The sequence below is a fragment of the Charadrius vociferus genome, unplaced genomic scaffold (assembly GCF_000708025.1).
Source record: "Charadrius vociferus isolate BGI_N301 unplaced genomic scaffold, ASM70802v2 scaffold43, whole genome shotgun sequence".
Taxonomy (NCBI): domain Eukaryota; kingdom Metazoa; phylum Chordata; class Aves; order Charadriiformes; family Charadriidae; genus Charadrius; species Charadrius vociferus.
In genome coordinates, this window is record NW_009648043.1 from 7641356 (window position 1) to 7659951 (window position 18596).

Sequence of the window (18596 nt, forward strand, 5' to 3'; positions counted from 1 at the left end):
GTTAAGACTTCAGAAAAACAGACACCGCATTCAAAAACATGAATAATACTAGACTCTATGTATGATATGTAAGTCTTAAAACAGTGTAATGGCCTATGTAGTGAACTGTTACTTGTACTTGACTAGCACTTCTTTTTGAGGATTCTTCAATATTAATTTTCCTTTTCATATACTTTGTAAGTAAGTTGAGATTTTGCGGAAGGGATTGTCTCAGCATAGAAAAGAATGTCTGACTGAAGAATGATATTGGGAGAGACCAATCTGTCTGCCTGGACAATTGGATTAGTTTCTTGTTTCAGTGCATGGCCACAAGTCTCTTCTTGTGCCTAAATTCTTCATCTATCTCTAGCTTTTAGTATATGGACAGATACAGGTATGTAAGATGGGCTTTCATATCAAGAATATGTCCCAAAGACAGGTTATTGACATGTAAAGAAAAGTGTGTGGCTTTGGGGGTTGGACTAGATGATCTCCAGAGGTCCCTTCCAACCCTAACCATTCTGTGATTCTGTGATTCTGTGAAAGTGTGTCATTATGATTCTACCATTTTTACTCCTTGTAACAAATAGGAGATTTAAATAACGTAGGATTTGAAAACAAACTGCATGGTGTTGAGCAGCGGTGTGCATGACTCTACAGAACTTACATCTTCCTCTATTAAAGCCAATTAGAAATGACATATCTCTCAACTATCTCCATTCATTCACAAACTGTTCCTTCAGTGTTTTACCTTCCCTTAGTTCCACATTTTTTCATCTGTTCTCCATCTCTCAAATCCCTCTGTGAAAGAGGGTAATGAACGTGTTTGGAGGGATTTCTAGAAATGTTCAACTAAGTAGGGTGACCCAAGGAAAAAAACCCCACAACTCACACCTAGACAAACGTGACTTAAATACAGAGCCAGCTGCACCTCCTCCCTCCAACAGTGGTTCCTCCTCCTCTAAATGGGTGATGCCTCTGTCTTCATGTTTGGAATTGCCTCACTGTCTCACTTTTACACTAAATAATGAAGCCTGTGTAGAGCTGTGTTTATTTTCTCTGGATATTATTGGACTTTAAACAGGCTCAGACTGAACTCTTATTCTTGGGGACGTGTTATCTGTGAATATAGTGACCTTAAAAGTATTCTTTGAATAAATTTTTTATTTGATCTTAAAAAGCAAGTCATAACAATGTGCCAGAATGTAGAAAAATGAAAGAGGTGCACAAATGACTGCCAGTCATAGGCTTACCATATACCAAGCAGCTAATCCCCAGGTGTCATCTGCTTTTTGTTAAGTCTCCATCCTTTTCCATGTCTTTGAACACTTTTCCTGGAGCTGCTATCGAAATTAATTTTGAGGTTTCCTGGGAACTCAAAACCAGATAATCAAAATGACAGTTCTTGATTTGTCAAGTGTTTGCAGAGAAGATAATATTGAGATGTACGCTCAAAGACAGACAGACACATTGGTTGGAAGAGGCCCATTGATGTGATTTAGTCTAAACTTGTGCTTAAAGCAGATTATCACGAGCAGTACATCTGGTCATCTGTGCATGTGTCTAGCTGAGTCCTGAAAACTCCCAGGAATGGCAAAACCTCAGCGTTTCTGCACTACTATTCTTGTGGAGAACTTTTTTCCAAGACTGAGCCTCTTAAAGGGCAATTTTCATGTTACCCTTTTGTTATGGAGCCCCACCTGCCCCTACCGAGAAGAATTTGACTCTGTCATCATTGTAAGGACCCTTCAAAAGAAGTGGTATGTTGCTATTCGATCATCCCTCAGACTTTTTTTCACTAGAGTAAGCAGCCAAGCTCCCTCAACATTTTCTGACAAGGCATGCATTCTGTCTCTCACCTTTGAAAGGCCTTTGCTGGTTAGTTCTTTGTGGGACACTATCATTCTTCTCAGTATCCTTTTTTACCCCTTTTCAAATCCTTCTTGGTGACATTTCCAGATGTTTACTTTACTGTATGATTGGTGTATGCATATAGTACACTTCACAAAAATCAGGTTGTAGTTAGTTCATAAATTCATAAATAATTACAGCTAGTTCCAAATCTGTCACCTAAAGGAAAAAATGCAGTGTAAATATGCAGAGGTTTTTCCTGTTCAAGATGATGTAGCCAAAACAAGGGAGGGGGGGAAAGATAGACATAGGAGACAACGTAAAATGAGAAACTAATGTTGCTCTTGTCAATTTGAAATCAAATAGAGAACTTAAATATATATTAGGGATTCTTTATTTATATGCAATGCTTACAAATAAGATACTAAAATAGTATGGTAAGCTGATTTCATCCCAGTTATATGTTAAAACCTGCTTGTAATTATTTGAAAGTAATACAATTTCACAACAGTTAATTTATAGAACCAGTCCCTTTTCTGAAAGCAAAATGGAGGAATAATAAAGTATAGAAAATCTTTATGAAAACATTTCCACTACAATCTTACTGCATTTCCAAGCTTTAAAAATTCTACATATTTCTCATGATTTTTGTGTCTGTTTTAACAAAAAAGAAACTGTTGGATGCTCCACTGTTACTGTTGGATTCTCTATTTGCTTTGAAATGCTTGTGAAGCATCCAAACGCTGTTGGATTCTTTGAAAAAAAAACAATGAAATGCTTGATAAAAAATAATGATTTTTCTGCATGTGGACAACTGTGAATGGAACCATTGCTAAATAAAGTGTCATCATAATAGCTTGTTAATTTAATTCGCAGCCATACTATCATTAACATAATTGAAGAGATGTTGTTGCTGATATTGTTTGTTTAGCAATGACTGATAATGCCATAACATAGTTTTTATATATTTAACACTGTTTTTAAGAAAGGGTGGACTTGGTTTTGTGAAATGCATTGTACAGAGTGTATTGCTTAACCTGGGATGAAGCTCTAAAACCCCAGTGGAGCCTTTCCACTGCTAAACAAGCGTTGAGGTATTTGAAGCCAAGATGACATTCATAATGTAGGTATAATTTCCCGCAGTGATTTCTTCCTCTTAGTTCACTGTTTCTTATAATAATTGTATGATTTCAGAAAGAAATTTTATTATTACTATAATATACATCACATCAATATTGCCATGAGCTTTTTACGTTTTTCCCATTCTTCTGAAGAAAATGGAAGAGAAATTTACAGTCAGGTAACGCGATTAGAAATGTTGGGAGACTGAGACACACGTTCATCTAAGTGTAAATTCATGCAGGATTTATTGTTTGTTCTCTCTGTGTCATTTCACTTCCCTCCCTTTTTAAGCATTTTCTTGTGTTTGACAAGTGTCCACTACTTTCCATGTGGGGAAAAAATTATCCTCAGGACAATAGGAGGTGGGATTTATTTCTATTACAATTGCAGACTCTGTCCCTCTTGTACTCATTTCTTGATGGCATGAGTTTCAACTCTACCCTATGGTATAACTGGAGAGAAACAAAACTGTTATTTAAAAATGGTATTTATATTAGCTTCTGTTTAAATGCAGTTTAGTTAAAAATGAGTTGTGGACACATCTACAGCGATGTGGAAAAGATTCCAGAGCTGAGAAATTTCATCTCCTATTGGAGAGGACAGGGAATAGTGTGCTGTAGCAACAGGGTTCTGAAAAGCTGTTACATTGAAATGCCTGGGGTTTTTTTTTGCCTGTGTGTTTTTTGCCTGTTTGTTTTCATCTAGCAACCAAGACAATATTTTAAGCATAGACTGAGAGAGGAGATACTCCATAGCTATTACCAATCCCCTAGACCATCTTGTTTCCCACATTACAGTAAATATATTCATGATGCTGTATTGTCTTAAACTTTGAAATTAGTATCATTTTACCACGACACTATAATCTGCATCTGTGAGTCTTTCTTCATCTATTGAAGTGAAAAGTTTATTCCGAGTAAGATTTTAAACGTACTGCTAGTTGCCACAGTTTTTCTTAGATTATTTTTTGAGCATTGTGAAATGTTCTTGTATTATAGAAGCATGAAACAGTTTCCTGTTGCAGTCAAAATTAACCGTTCATGTTTGTGAGGACTTGATTATTTTTTTTATGGGTACCTGAAAGTATTTTTCCAGAAAAAATGCTGACTTAGAAAATGCATTTTTGTGGTACAGTTCTGAATTGTTATTTCTGTATCAATCTGTATGTAAATATGAAGCAGAACTGACAAGGCTAAACCAATAAAAAGGCTACAGGAGAAGGAATGCTGAGCAGTTTATTGGGGTTTTGTTTCTTTGGTTTTTTTATCAGTCATTCAGATAAGCCATCTAGGAAGCTACTGCATCAGTATGTGAAGGGAGGAGCAGGAAGAAATAAATAAATTTTTCTTTTGTTGTTGTTTGACTTGTGTAAGTTTGATTGGGAAAATAAGAAGGGATTTGGGTTGCACTGTTACTTGTAGGTATTTTATACAATGGTGCATTACCATTTTCCCAGTTCTTTTCTAGAACAGGGTGTTTGAATAAAAGCATAATCAGCAGGCAAGATGCATTAGAGGCAATGACTATATGAATGAGGGGAAAAATTATTCTTATTCATTATCTGCAGGTAGAAGGTAGTTTTTTGGTTCTAGCTTATAACATAAATTTAGACTTCACCGATGTCAGTCAGACATTCTGCTATTGGTAAGTAGAGGAAAATGTTTATGCCTGTGCCAAAAAGTTGGTCTCAAAAATGAATGTCTTGTGTCTTGTTTTAACGTTTATAAATAAGACATTATATGGGCATTATGGACAGTGTATTTCAACCTTAATCTCCCTTAGTTTGAGAAAGACATAAAACCTAAACCTTGGACAGGCTGGATCGATGGGCCGAGGCCAATGGCAGGAGATTCAACAAGGCCAAGTGCCGTGTCCTGCACTTGGGTCACAATGACCCCATGTAGCACTACAGGCTTGGGGAAGAGTCACTGGAAAGCTGCCCAGCAGAATAAGACCTGGGGGTGTTGGTCGACAGCTGGCTGAATATGAGCCAGCAGTGTGCCCAGGTGGCCAAGAAGGCCAATAACATCCTGGCCTGTATCAGAAATAGTGTGGCCAGCAGGACTAGGGAAGGGATTGTCCCCCTGTACTCAGCACTGGTGAGGCCCCACCTGGAACACTGTGTTCAGTTTTAGGCCTTTCACTACAGGAAAGACATTGAGGTGCTGGAGTGTGTCCAGAGAAGAGCAATGAAGCTGGTGAAGGGTCTAGAGAACAAGTCTTATGAGGAGCAGCTAAGGAAATTGGGTTTGTTTAGCCTGGAGAAAAGGAGGCTGAGGGGAGACCTTATTGCTCTCTACAACTACCTGACAGGAGGTTGTAGCAAGGTGGGGGTCAGCCTCTTCTCCTAAGTAATAAGCAATAAGACAAGAGGAAACGACCTCAAGTTGCACCAGGGGAGGTTTAGATTGGATCTTTGCAAAAATTTCTTTACTGAAAGAGTTGTTAAGCATTGGAACAGGCTGCCCAGGGAAGTGGTGAAATCACCGTCTCTGGAGGTATTTGAAAGACGGGTAGATGTGGTGCTGAGGGACATGGTTTAAGTGGTGGTTTTGGCAGTGCTAGGTTAATGATTGGACTTGATGATCTTAAAGGTCCCTTCCAACCTAGATGATTCTATGATTCTGTGACTGTGATTAATTTCTGGGCTCAAAGTTCTTTTGCAAACCTCATCTCTTGCTTGTGTCTGGTTCCTTTACTGAGAAGAGAACTTTCTGTGATGTCTTATGTCCAATTTCTGGAGGACAGGTAGGCCTCACTCAGGAATCACAAGCATTTAATCACTTTGGGGAGTCTCTGTGTTGTCAACGGAAGAAAGTAGATGGCCTTCCTTAGTTTCTGAATTGCTCTTCAGAAATGCCTGTCTCCTTCTTTTGCTTGTATAATATTATGGGCACTTGTGTTAGCTATCACAGATCGCTTTCATGGGGCAGACAGGTTCATTTTAGGCATTCTCTCAAAGGTTAAAATATCAATGTCAGCTTAATACTAGTTTATTTTGAAAGTCTCCATCTTGTTAATGAGAATCTTTCTTTATGCTTTCTTACAGTTGGAAATGGAAAAATCTCAGTTACAGAACCTTGAGCTGGAGCACAAAAAGCTATCCGCTCGTCTTGAAGAAGAACGTGGAAAGAATAAGCATGAAGCAGTTGTCTGGCCGCATTGTAGAGGAAGCCCAGAAACTGGAAGAAGTGATGTCAAAATTTGAAGAGGAAAAGAAAAAAGCTACTGAATTGGAGGAGTCTCTTGCAGCTGAGAAACAAAGGAGTACACAAATGGAAGCTCAAATGGAAAAGCAGCTGTCTGAGTTTGACACAGAGAGAGAGCAGCTGCGTGCCAAACTTCATAGAGAGGAAGCGCACACCAGTGACCTCAGAGAAGAGAGAGATAAAATGATCAAAATGATTGAGCAATTAAAAAAGGAGAATGAAAGTAAAGCTAATCTTTCTCTTAAAAATAAAGATAAAACTAAAGATAGGTGTCTTGTTTCTGTTTCTGTTGAAACAGAACAGCCAAGTTCAAGAACTGTTGCCTGCCAAACAGATACTGTAGTGATGGACAGTAGCATAGAAAATGTTAAGAAGTTGCCTTTGACTGTATCTGTAAAGCCTTCTACAGTGAACCCACTAGTGTCTGGCAATACAAAAATGAATGTGTGCACCGGTGCAGCATTTGTGAAGCCTGTCGTTGACAGGCAATCTTCGTCCAGTGAACTTGTCCCTCCCGCAACTCCTGTTCTTACACAGAATCAAAACAGAATTGAGGAAAATGGACCAAGTACAGGCTCATCACCTGATTTGCCAAGTAGCACTTCCCCTTTTTCAAATAGTACTTCCCTTTGCACCCCTGCAGCGCCGACTGCCGCAGCTCAGAACTCCTCGCTCACTTCGTCTATGCACAGTTCGCATTCACCATCTGCCAACACTACTGGGCATCCAGGCCTAAATCCACGAGTCCAGGCCGCTAGATTTAGATTTCAAGCGAATGCGAATGATCAAGACCAAAATGGAAACACAACCCAAAGCCCTCCCTCAAGGGACGTATCCCCTACTAGTCGTGACAACCTAGTTGCCAAACAGGTAGCTCGGAATACCGTTACCCAAGTCCTTTCGAGATTTACAAGCCCTCAGAGCGGTGCTCCGTCGCGGCCAGGGTCGTCACATTCAATGGAAGTTGGCACTTACCCCCCAGTCGGTAGAATGAGTTTAAAGACTCCCAGTGTATCAAGAATTGACAGAGGAAATCCTCCACCTATTCCTCCTAAAAAACCAGGGCTTTCGCAAACTCCTTCTCCACCACACCCACAACTTAAAGTTTTAATGGATAGTGGTCGATCCCCAAATACAAGTGCAAAAACTGACAGCAAAACAGTGACCTCACCTCTTTCAAGTTCACCACAAGGAATCAGGGTAATAAATGAGGAAATTATTTCTAAGTCCTCACCTCAGCTGCCACCAAAACCTGCTATAGATTTATCTGTGGCACCTGCAGGCTGTGCCATACCAGCCATAGCCTCATCTCAGGTGGGTGCCTGGCCTTCCCACTTCCCTGGACTGAACCAACCTGCATGTTCAGAAAATTCCTTTGTCATTCCCACCACCATTGCCTGTAGCTCCTCCATAAACCCTGTTAGTGCTTCATCCTGTAGACCATGTGATTCAGACAGCCTCCTGGTAACAGCATCAGGTAAAGGGATTGATATGCTACAAACTGTCTCCCTCTAAAATAATGTTTTGGTTTTCCTATACATCTCTTGTTTGCTTTATTTGTCTTTTTACACCTTTCTCTTTTTTACTTTCTAAAAGCTGAAATTTTCATTTATGTTTTTTCCACATTCCAGGGGTATGGGAATTCTTTTGCTGATTTAGTAATGTTATAAATTAGTTTGCTTCCTCAAAGAGGTCTCCAAATTGAAGGCTTTTTTTAAAGGCAAAGAGGACAAATGTTTAAATGGGCTACAGATTATGGTATATTACAGAAACTCCTTTGCTCCTTTTTTTGTTTGTTTGGGGTTTTTTGGGGGGGTGTTCAGTTTTGGGGTTTTTTTTTGGTGAATGCTATTATTTTGGACTTCAAAATGCTTTCTTAGTCTGAAATAAAATTTTGAAAATTACCTCTGCTGGTGATCTTCCATGGAATATGTATTTCAGTGCTTTGTGAGTCTTTTAGAAAATAGGGTATAGCTGAGGTTACTGTAGTCTCCTATAGCATTAGATGGTTGCACATTAGGGTATTTAATTGCCTGGATAACAGTGCAATTATATATCATGTCATACCAATAGAATGTGTTTCATTTTTATTTCCATTTTTCTATAGTTCTTCTGGTTTTAGCTGTAGGCTTTGTTAATGCTTGCATATGGCATCTTGCAAGTTTCCTTCAACAGATACTGGCATTAACAACTGTGGGATTTGATGGCTGCCTCATAGTTTGCTGGTTTTCATATGGATGTCCTGAATTTTCATCTTAAATTCTTATTCCTAGCTGAGTCTGATTGCCATGTCAGATAGGTCATTACTCTCCCAGTATTCCAGATATTCTCCAAACCTCATTTGCATTCAGGTGCTATAGGCTCTATAATGGAATTAAAACTTCGTTTAAAAACAATAAATCCAAGATTTTATTAACATACAACAAATTATTGGCAAAATCATCTTCAAAGTGAATAGTTTTTGTAGGCAAGAGACTGTCTTCCACAAATCCTATTAACATGAATTGGGCTGTATATTTCAATTAGTCTTATATTAACTAGATGATATTTGGTGATCATTTAAGGCAGTTTTTGATTATTCTTTAAAAAAATAAATCTTCTGTCTTAAAAATGAAATTACCACCACTTGGCTTCATAACTCCATGTAGTGTTATTGCTTTAGTTTGTGCTTTGAAGTATGACTGTTTTTCTCAGCAGAACAATCTGACTTTTAAACAGGACTCCTCCACCAAATAGTCAATTTGGGTTTCTTAAGAAATTTGTGATAGTTCTCAGAGGCTATTCTCAAATATAGAATTTTTGACAAAAACTGTTTTTGTTTCGTCGTTGTGTTTTGGTTTGGTTGTGGTTGTTTTTTTTTTAATTATGCTTGTTTATGTGTTCAGAGTGCCTTTCTTCATTTACACTCTGTTCACTTGCCTTTTGAAAGGATGGAAGCATTTAGGTTCATTTAATCCCCTTATAATCCTTGCTCTGAACATTTATCACTGTTAGTACTTTGTAAGTGGCATGGCTTTTTGTGAATTTCTGCAATTACAAATGGGAAACATACCCCATAATCTGAACTCTGCAAAGAAAGGTTGCTTAAACTCTAGTTAGTGGTCTGCTGTTTTGTTTTACTAATACTGAGATGTTATTTTAATACCCCTCCTGTACTGACTACAAACAGGCTCAAAGAACTTAAATAACCATCTGAAATAGTCAGGTAAATACTCAGAAGCTCCTTTGTCTTTTGCCCAAACTAATGCTTATATTTTATTGCACTTACTCTCCAATCTCATTTTATTTATTTTTTTTAAAAAGAACTTAATCTATTTTGGCCAAGTGTTCTGGAAAACTGCAGAACTAAAAAAAACTTTGAGCAACAGATGTTATGCAAGTATGGAAAGACCTTTCCTTCCAAATTTTGTACTGAGAACAAAAAAGAAATAGATTTTATAAATATATATGGAAATAGACTTTGTCTTAGAAAATAAAAGATAAACCAAACTTAATAGCCCTGTTTTCAGTAAGATAATGTGGCCAGTAATGCCTGAATTCGTCACTTATTCACTTACTTTTTTCGTTTTCTTTTTTAAGTATGACTTTTGTTGAGGTCAAAAACATCTAACAAACTACAAATACTACTGAAACCTGCTTCCCATATCTGTGTTTGCATGCCATCTAGGCACAGATTCAGTTTGTTTTATTAATGTTCTGGTTGATTTTAATCTGTTTTATTTACTTCTTTTAGAAAATGTTTAGAATTTCAATTTTACTTTCAGTTAAAGCAGAGCATGGTCAAATCTTATTCATATTTTATTGTATAGCAAGTATTGAGCTTCAATCAGAATTTGTTAATATTTTTAAACGACATTGCAAATTTAATGTATTAAAGCCATTGAAAGGATTCTCCATTTTTCTATTTTTTGTTTGTCAATAAATTCATGTTTCTTTCTTCTTACTCTGGAGTCAGAAGAATTGATAATAGCCTAATCACTAAAGTATTCTCTTTATGAATTTTAAAACCGTTTCCTAGTTAGCTTAGATTGCTTTAAGAACATAGCAACAGCCTGCTTTTCTGTAGGGGAGTGTCTTGGTTCTGAAAAGAGCAACTGTTAAGAGCAATGATTGTTTCAGTTACGCGTCTGCTAAATTAATGTGACGATACCTTCTTTTAGAGATGGGGCATTGTACCGCATGTTGCTCATTTCATCCCTGGTAGGAAAAGACACTGTCTTTTGTCATTAATGTTGAACAGACTGCACGTAGAGAAATTACAATGAACATTTATGGTCTGATTCAAAATCTGCGACAGTGTTTTCATTAACTTCAGCAGCCTTTGAACTGGTGCCAGAATGCTCCTGCTCTGTTTGGACTTCTACATTTCAATGGCTGTAAGACTTCAAAATGGAAACGAAAGTAGGCAGTTGGATTTCCATACCCCTGGGATTTCTGCTTTCACTTTCTTCTTGGTTATGCGCTTTTTATGTCACTCTTCAATGAAGTATGGTTTTTATTTTGCTCATTTCTGTAATGATTGATTTATTCTCTCTATACAATTGGCTTCGAAGATAAAAGTGGGGGGGTGAGAGGCTGATCTGGGCTCTGAAATTAACCATCTCACATTCTGAAGCTGATGCCAGAAGCTGTTTTTGTCTATCCCTCTGCCCTTCATCACTGCATGTCCTACAAGCTTTCACAGATGCTTCATATTTCCTAACTTTTTGCATCTGTAATGGTGTACCTAATTTATTGGTATTTTCTAACATTGGTGTGTTTTGTTGGATGAATTTAGCTTTATTATATTGCTTTACATTGATAATAGAAGCTAAAGTTATGTTTATGTTATTACCTGGTTTCTGTATCTTTTTCAGTAGAAGGTTTTCACCTAATGATACCCTAGCATAATGAATTTCATCACTGAATTGGAACAACATATTTTTAATTTCAAGGAGTTGAAATAAAGTTTACATACCACATATGGCACAAAAAGAATTTCCTTTTATTCGGCATTTCTGTTAATGATGCTTTAAAAAAAATAACAAAAAACTTGCACTATTTTCAATAAGGAAGGGAACCCAGAAATACTATTCATATTACAAAACTGCTTGGCAAAGTGAACTTCATGCTTAAAGCTTAGCGTCAGGCTTCCCCAATTTCCCCAAATAATTCCAACATAACTTAAACAAAAGACCATTAGCATCTGGAGTGCCACCCAAGCAATGTCCACGATCAGTTATGTACCATGGCAAGACAGTAAAAACTATACAAGTACGATCTTAAAAACATTGATGTATACAGCAACAGCTTAAGCACTGTTAGTTTCAAAGAATAATAAAAAGTTGGAAAAATAAAAACACTTTTATAATGGAAAGGAAGAACAAAAGTTATTCTTCAGACCTTTGGGGATTTTGTAGGAGTTAACTGTTCTCAAATATTGGAAGTGGAAATAAATAATTATTTTTTTTACCACTTAAAGGATGCAGTTTTCTTTGTATGTTGCTTATTTTTTTTGCAAACTTCAGAAAACCCTCAAAATCCTCTGATTAATTTTTTTTTTGAGAAAAAAATATTAGTAGGAATATTAGTAGTCAGAAGGTAGCTTCAAAATTGAAGTTATATGAAGATGGATGGAGTTAACTTTGAAGTTTATTGTCAGTTTAAAGTTGGATTTATAAGATACTTCATAGCTGTAGTGATGACTTCTTATAGTCAATATCAAATAAATAAGTTGAATAATAAGCTAACGTTATGAAAATACTGCAAATACATTTCTTTTACATACTAAACTAGTAAACTTAATTTGAAATGACAGATATAACTTACTTTAGAAACAAATATGAAAATACTCCAAGCATTTTTTTTGTTGTTGTTTTGAACTGGGATTGAACTGGGATTAAACTGTGTGTTCTTCATGGGGGCTGCCCAGATGATGAATCCTTGTGTAAGTCTGGACCTTAATTAAAATTTGCTCAGACCTTGCGAGGTTCCCAAATCTATTGCTTGTGTAGAATTCTATTGGGAACTTCCATATTGAATTTTCGTTTTCCAAAATGCAGAGCAGATCATCCCAGCATGGGAGAGCTACTGCCACATGCTTTTTCTGGTTCTAGGTGTTGGAGGTTGGATAGCACTTCATCAGCTTGATTGGAGCTGGAGGTAATGCCCCGCAGCTCCTCTTCAGTCTTGGGTGTTGCAGAACCACAGTAAAAGCTGTGTAAACTCACTTTGTATTGTCAAATTTCAGCTTCATACAGTAGCTTATGTGTGGCTACAGAATACAAAGTGATAAATATAATGCAGATTTTCTGAAGGTAACAGTGTAAATAAGAAAAAAAAAATCTTTCTCCTGTTTTCTCTTGCAGTCCTTGATCAAGGAAGAATGCACAAAATTTTCTATGCTTTATGCAGCAAACTTCATATTCTTAACAAACTCCCTACTAAAGCTGATAAGTAAAGAACAGAAGATTTAACCAAGATAACTCCTAAGCTTTCAAAGCTTTGAATCAAATATTATTTTTTAATGAGGTGACCTGAAAGTTTTCACTCATAAATTTTGTATACCTGTTATTCGTTTACACAGGAGCATTTTGTAATATATGATTTAAGTATTGCTGAGTAAAAGAACATTACATTAGGGTACAGTTCCATAATAAATATATTTATTTCTGTATTATTTGTGTAAATCATTTCTACATTTTTTTGCAAACTTATTGAAAGGCACCTAAAGTTATTAAGGGCTCTCATGCGATTTATCTGTATAACTGCAGGTGAGATATAAATACTAAAGTTTGTACTTAGACTGTAAAGGAGGATGACATTTCATATGAAAATAAGTATTTTGTTTTGGAAGCCTTTCTTTAGATACTTTAAAAAACTTCCCCATCATATCAGCAATTAAATTAAAACTTGTATAAAACTTTCAGTACTTTCTGAATTTTAATAATATATTTTTTTTGAGACGTCCAGCTGCTACTACAGTTCATAAGTTTCATGTTAACCTTTTGTAAAGAAGTCCTGTTCATTTGCATTAATGACTGTCACCCATGTACGCAGTTTTTATTCTTCAGACTACCTTCTGATGTGAAGAGAAAGCATCATCACAAAACTTGTGCTAAACTAACAAATCCTGTCATTTTGAAGATCCTTTTTAATTTTTAACAGAACACAGAAAGTGCAGAGCTTTATTTATGTGTCTTCCGTCTAACTTCTGTTGCTTTAACTCACAGGCTGGTCTTCCTCCCTAACCCCTTTGTTAACAAGTGGTGGTCCTGTCCCCCTGGGTGGCAGGCCCACCCTTCTTCACCAAGCTGCTGCCCAGGGAAATGTCACTTTATTATCAATGCTGCTTAATGAAGAAGGACTGGACATTAATTACTCTTGTGAAGATGGCTATTCTGCCTTGTATTCTGCTGCTACAAACGGACATACAGGTAAGTGATTCTAAGTTTTGTTACAGCATTCAAGTGAAATAGCAGCAGCTTATTTCATAACTTTTATATATTAAATTAGGTCAAATGCATGGGTTTTTTTAATTGTGAAATTGGAACTGAGATATATAGATTATATGATAAAAGTCATAGTATAACATATATAAGCAATACTTCCGGAGGCAGAATTTTGGAATACAGAAAGCATTCTTGCTTATGGTAACATTCTGCAGGAACATCCAGTCTAATTCTCCACTCCCTTCCTATAAAAAGCCACCAGATATCATCACCCCGTGATCTGTGACAAACTAAAAATCTTTTGTAGCAAAGGCAACTTGAAAGAAAGAACTTTCCTCTACAGGAAGTAAGCAGGAAAGAATAGGTCATCACCAGTGTTTTGATCTTCTGTAGCAGCGGTGAAAATGTTGGAAGGTGGTTTCAGAGTAGTGTGTTACTTGGGAAATAAAATGAACTGTCTATATTTTTCAGCTCGATGAAATATCCTCAGTTTGTTCTCTAGGCTCTATTGAGATAGTTAACATTTTTCTTTTTCTTTTCCCCACAACCTCAACCTTCAGTCTCGAGGAGGTAGCATCTCTGAACATTTCAACAGTTGGTCTTCATATTTAATGAATGTGTTTATAAAAGGAGGCAAATATGTTAGTAACAGATAGGAATTTCATGAATACAAATTCTAAGCGATAATTTTCAGACTGTTCATGAACAGCAGCTTTCTTTAAAATTCCGGTATACGTTACTGTAGTTTTTTTCTGCTCTAAAAAATGTCCTAGATTCTTATATTGCAAACAATATCATTATGCTCTTTGGGCACTCAAGATGAAATCCACCAATACCAATGACAAAAATTCCATTTATTTGTAGTAAAGTCAAGATTTTGTTTCACAGTAAAAGGTGGGACATAGTGCCTTTAAAGCCACTGCTTTCAAGAGTACTTTGTGATTTTATTTAACATTATATTTGTTAGTGACATGGTTAGAAAACCCCATCCAGTGGTCAAAATAGTATTTAGTGAGACTATTCCATTATTCTCAAGTATTTTAAAATCAAAGTGAAGTTAGGATCCAAAATCCACAGCTAGGGAGATAGTGTACATTTTTTTCTGACATATTTAGGGTTAATTTTGCTATCAAGCATCAGGATAGGAGGAATTTTCTCTTTGTTCGGAATGGTATATTTTGTCTTTGCGTGCTAGGTGCTATGGTTTACTTCATAGGAACATCTGGGCCTTTTCATCTGACAGATTCTTTGCTGTTGCCAAGACCCTTAAAACATTAGAAAAGTCCTCTCTTTTATTTCCTTCCTTTGGTACTTATCTTTTTTCTCTTTTTTCTTTTTTTTTCTTTTTCTTTTTTTCAACTTTTTATCTTCACTATTAAGAGTCTGAGTTTATTCTATTGTGTGTATTTATTTTCCCCCTCTCACTGAATGGATGTTCTGTGGATTCTTCTAGGCTTATGTCCATTTATCATCGCTGGTGTTTGTGGAAGATCGTAATTGACCTAGTTCTTCCTTACTCATTTTGTATTCCTAAAATGTTTCAAAGCGAATGCCCTGATTTTCAGTTACAATTACTGAGCAGCTCTTACTGACAGCAAAGGCAATTTGGTTTCTTGTTTTATTGTCAAAATTTCAAATAAGAGAGGCACTTGGCAGAAGTATGAAAACACAGTAATAAAAACAAACATGTGCATATGCATCCTGTAATTGTTTAGTATCTTTTAGTTTTTAAGATAAAAAAAAATATTACAAATGTTTTACTGTTGCACTTCCATTTATAATTGACAGAATGTGAAAAACACTTTGTTGTACAAATCATCCCATCTTAGTGACTAAATGGATAGTATGAATTCTGGATGAGTGAATCACACAGCAGCAGTATTGATGTCTCCTTAATAAATTATATGAAAATTGAGTGTAGTAGATTTATATTTTTGGAGAAAGGTTTTTGTGCTTAACTGTAATATGTAATCCTTTGTCTGTTACTTGCAGTTTGTTCGCAAGTGCATGGATAGATGCAGCTCTTCAAAGTAGAAACTTTTAAAAACAAATTTATGTAAAAATATATAGGCCTAAGAAAGGAAGTATAGGAATAAATCTCTTATTTTAAACAGCCTTTTTAAATAGCTTTTTTAACTAACCAGGTGGAAAGAAATGACACTGATGTAATTTTAAGGAGGATAAAGTATTTATTGTACAAATTTTTTCATTGCATTGAGTAGGATTGTCAATGGTAAGTTACTGTCTTTTGGCTGTTTTTTTAGAGTCATAGAATCATTTAAGTTGGAAGAGAACCTTAAGATGATTGAGTCCAACTGTAAGACTTAACACATAAGCTTACCCCAGTGAGTGATCACACCACGATTTAATTTACTGAGAATACTTTCAACCAGGAATTAGTGACTTGGTAGATTTAGACATTTCCAGGACCCCTTGTTTCTTCTAAGTCAACTAACCAGATTTTCCCATTTCTCCTGGGAAACGGTTGGCCAGGAGAACAGAGTAGCTCTAGACTTGTTAAGAGCCAGCATAGTGAGTAGCTCCCTTCAGAACTAACCACTGTGTTGTAGAGAGTCTGGGAAGAGTGGAAAGTGAATGATCTTCACAGATTTTCAGTGAAGAAATAACAGTGAGATGTGTAGATAACTAGAGAAAGGTAGAGCACACTGCAACCAGCATGGTGGCAGCAGCTGTTACGTGCTCTCAGCCCAGTCTGTAGAGAAAATTGAGTTACGCAAGAAAAGGGAGCACTCCAATATTCTTTCCTAATCTGTCTTATCTGCAAAAGGTGTAGCTTTCCTGTTCATAAACAGTTGCCTTTTGAGAGCACATGAAGCTCATAGGAGCTGCTTTGTTTCCTGCTCACACTGTCCCTGATTCTGCAGGTCTGAGAGGGAGAACTTCACCCTAAAAATATATGCTAAATACTTTCTTTGTGTTTGAATGGACATGAGGAAACTGTTGATTTTATGATTTAACCACTGTTAACCATTGTTTAACCACATTGGCATAGCTGAACAGATTGTTTTGTCAGGCCATCTTGCTTTGATCCATTAACAAAACAGGAGCCGCTTCAGTCTATCATGCACTTGATAACATGTACAGTAGTTCACTTAGCTGATACATCTGCATATCTGTATTGTGTTGCCAATCCTGACCATTCTCTGCCACACATGAGGTGGTTGAGAAAAAGAAAATGGAATAATAAGAGTTCTGGAAACCGAGACTTGTGAAGAGAATAATAATAATAATAATATCCTTTGGAAGCAGCTACTTGATAATCATATGCATTTATGGTATAATCGATTCTGTTCTATCCTGAGTACTTGGAGGCTGTGGCACCCTGATTGATAGGAAAAACTGGAATGATGTGGGAAGTAGAAAGGAGTGAGGTGCAGAGACATACAGCTACATGGAGTCAGCTCTGCCGAGCCACTGGATGTATCTGCATGGTGTTTGCCAGCACTCTGGAAGATCTAACTACCCAGCTGTGGTGGAGAGCAGTAAAGTCTCCAGGTGTTTGTGCTAATACGCTTCCATGTTTTGCTTTTGCTTTGACCAAAACCTTTAAATGAGTGATAACATCAATGTTTGTCTTGTGCCTGCCCTTCCTCCCAGTCACCTCTACTGCTGATTACTTCAGTGGCAGACAGCAATGAACCGGCATTACTGAGCCTGGACTGGCCCAAATTGTCATTCTCCAAATCCCAGTGAAAAGTCCATCCAGAGGATCCAGGCTTCTTGGAGACCATTGCTCTTTTATTTGATAGGCCACCAGAACAAGTCATTGTAGAGCTTACTAGCTCTCATGGTATGCCTTATTAAAGTAGCTGCATTTCCTTGTGCATGCACCTATTCCTGAGACTAAACAGATCTTTTCAGCGATCTGCATCAGAAACAGTATTTTCATATAAATAAGCTACCACCGGAATGCTCTGCCAATCAATAACTGTGAGTTAACCATACCTTTCTAGAAAGGTGGTCCTGTTCTGTGCGTTCTTCATGGCTTTTGCATGGCAAACATATGCTTTATGAAGAAACCAAACAGTATTCTAGCCAAATACTTGAAACTACTAGAAGAAATTTTTTTCAACTTCCTTCCTAAACTTCAGAAGTATTTTAGGATATCAGGCAAGAATCTGTATTTTCAAGTTAATTGTTTAATATAAAACAGGGATTGACAATGGAAAGTGGAAAAGAAATTACGTCTTTGTTAGCAGAGTACTATTTCTGTTATGAAGTGATTGAAAATATAATTTTATTTTAATTGGTATTATCTTACAAGAGCAACACTAGGTAAGTTAGTTAACTGAGACCTTCTTTATGACTTAAAGAAATTATTACAGATGAAGTCCCGGTAGCTTATCCTGACAACGAACTTTAAAAAAAAAAAGAAAACAAACCAAACAAAAATCCAGTCATTTCGGATCAGATTACTTAATTAAAGAATATGTTTTAAAATCTTATTTCTTAATGTTAATTACTTATTCAATCAACTCCACAACATCTGTATTAATAGTTGAAACAGTTGTAACAGCAGTAAATATGTTCAGGTATGGTTTAGATCAGTCAGATTTATAAGTAGTTCTAAATATATGTTTGTGACATCAAGAGCTAAGAGTCACTAGCAAAGCTTGGCTCCAGGATCTTACCCAGTGCTGGAACAGAGTGCATTAAGCTTGCTCAGAAATCAGGTCAGGAGTTTATCACTGGTGTTCTAGCTGAGCTTATTTTCAAAGTAGTAGTTTCAAGTACAAAAGACTCGTTTTATTTTGGTCTAGAACCAATCAAGAATATAGAGCAGATTAAGTGTTTTCTTCAAACTTAATTGCATCAAATGATATTCCAATTTGTGGATGAGAACCAGCCTAATTGCTATGTAATTAATTACCTTAATTTAGCTGTAGGATGCTGGAATGAGGCTGGTACTATTTTTACCATGTCATTTTGGAAATATATGAATAGGAATGGTTTGGGGAGGTTTGAGTTTGTCAGTTTATCTTAT

The 18596-nt window shown here is 36.5% G+C and overlaps 1 protein-coding gene across 1 annotated transcript in view; it reads left to right on the forward strand.

Annotated features, from left to right (window-relative positions):
* Nucleotides 1–18596, forward strand: part of CTTNBP2 (cortactin binding protein 2) — a 77529-nt gene that overhangs the window by 23182 nt on the left and 35751 nt on the right. The window contains 3 exon segments of the mRNA XM_009883679.1: nt 6002–6093; nt 6095–7638; nt 13373–13576. Coding sequence (XP_009881981.1) covers nt 6002–6093; nt 6095–7638; nt 13373–13576 — 1840 coding nt within the window.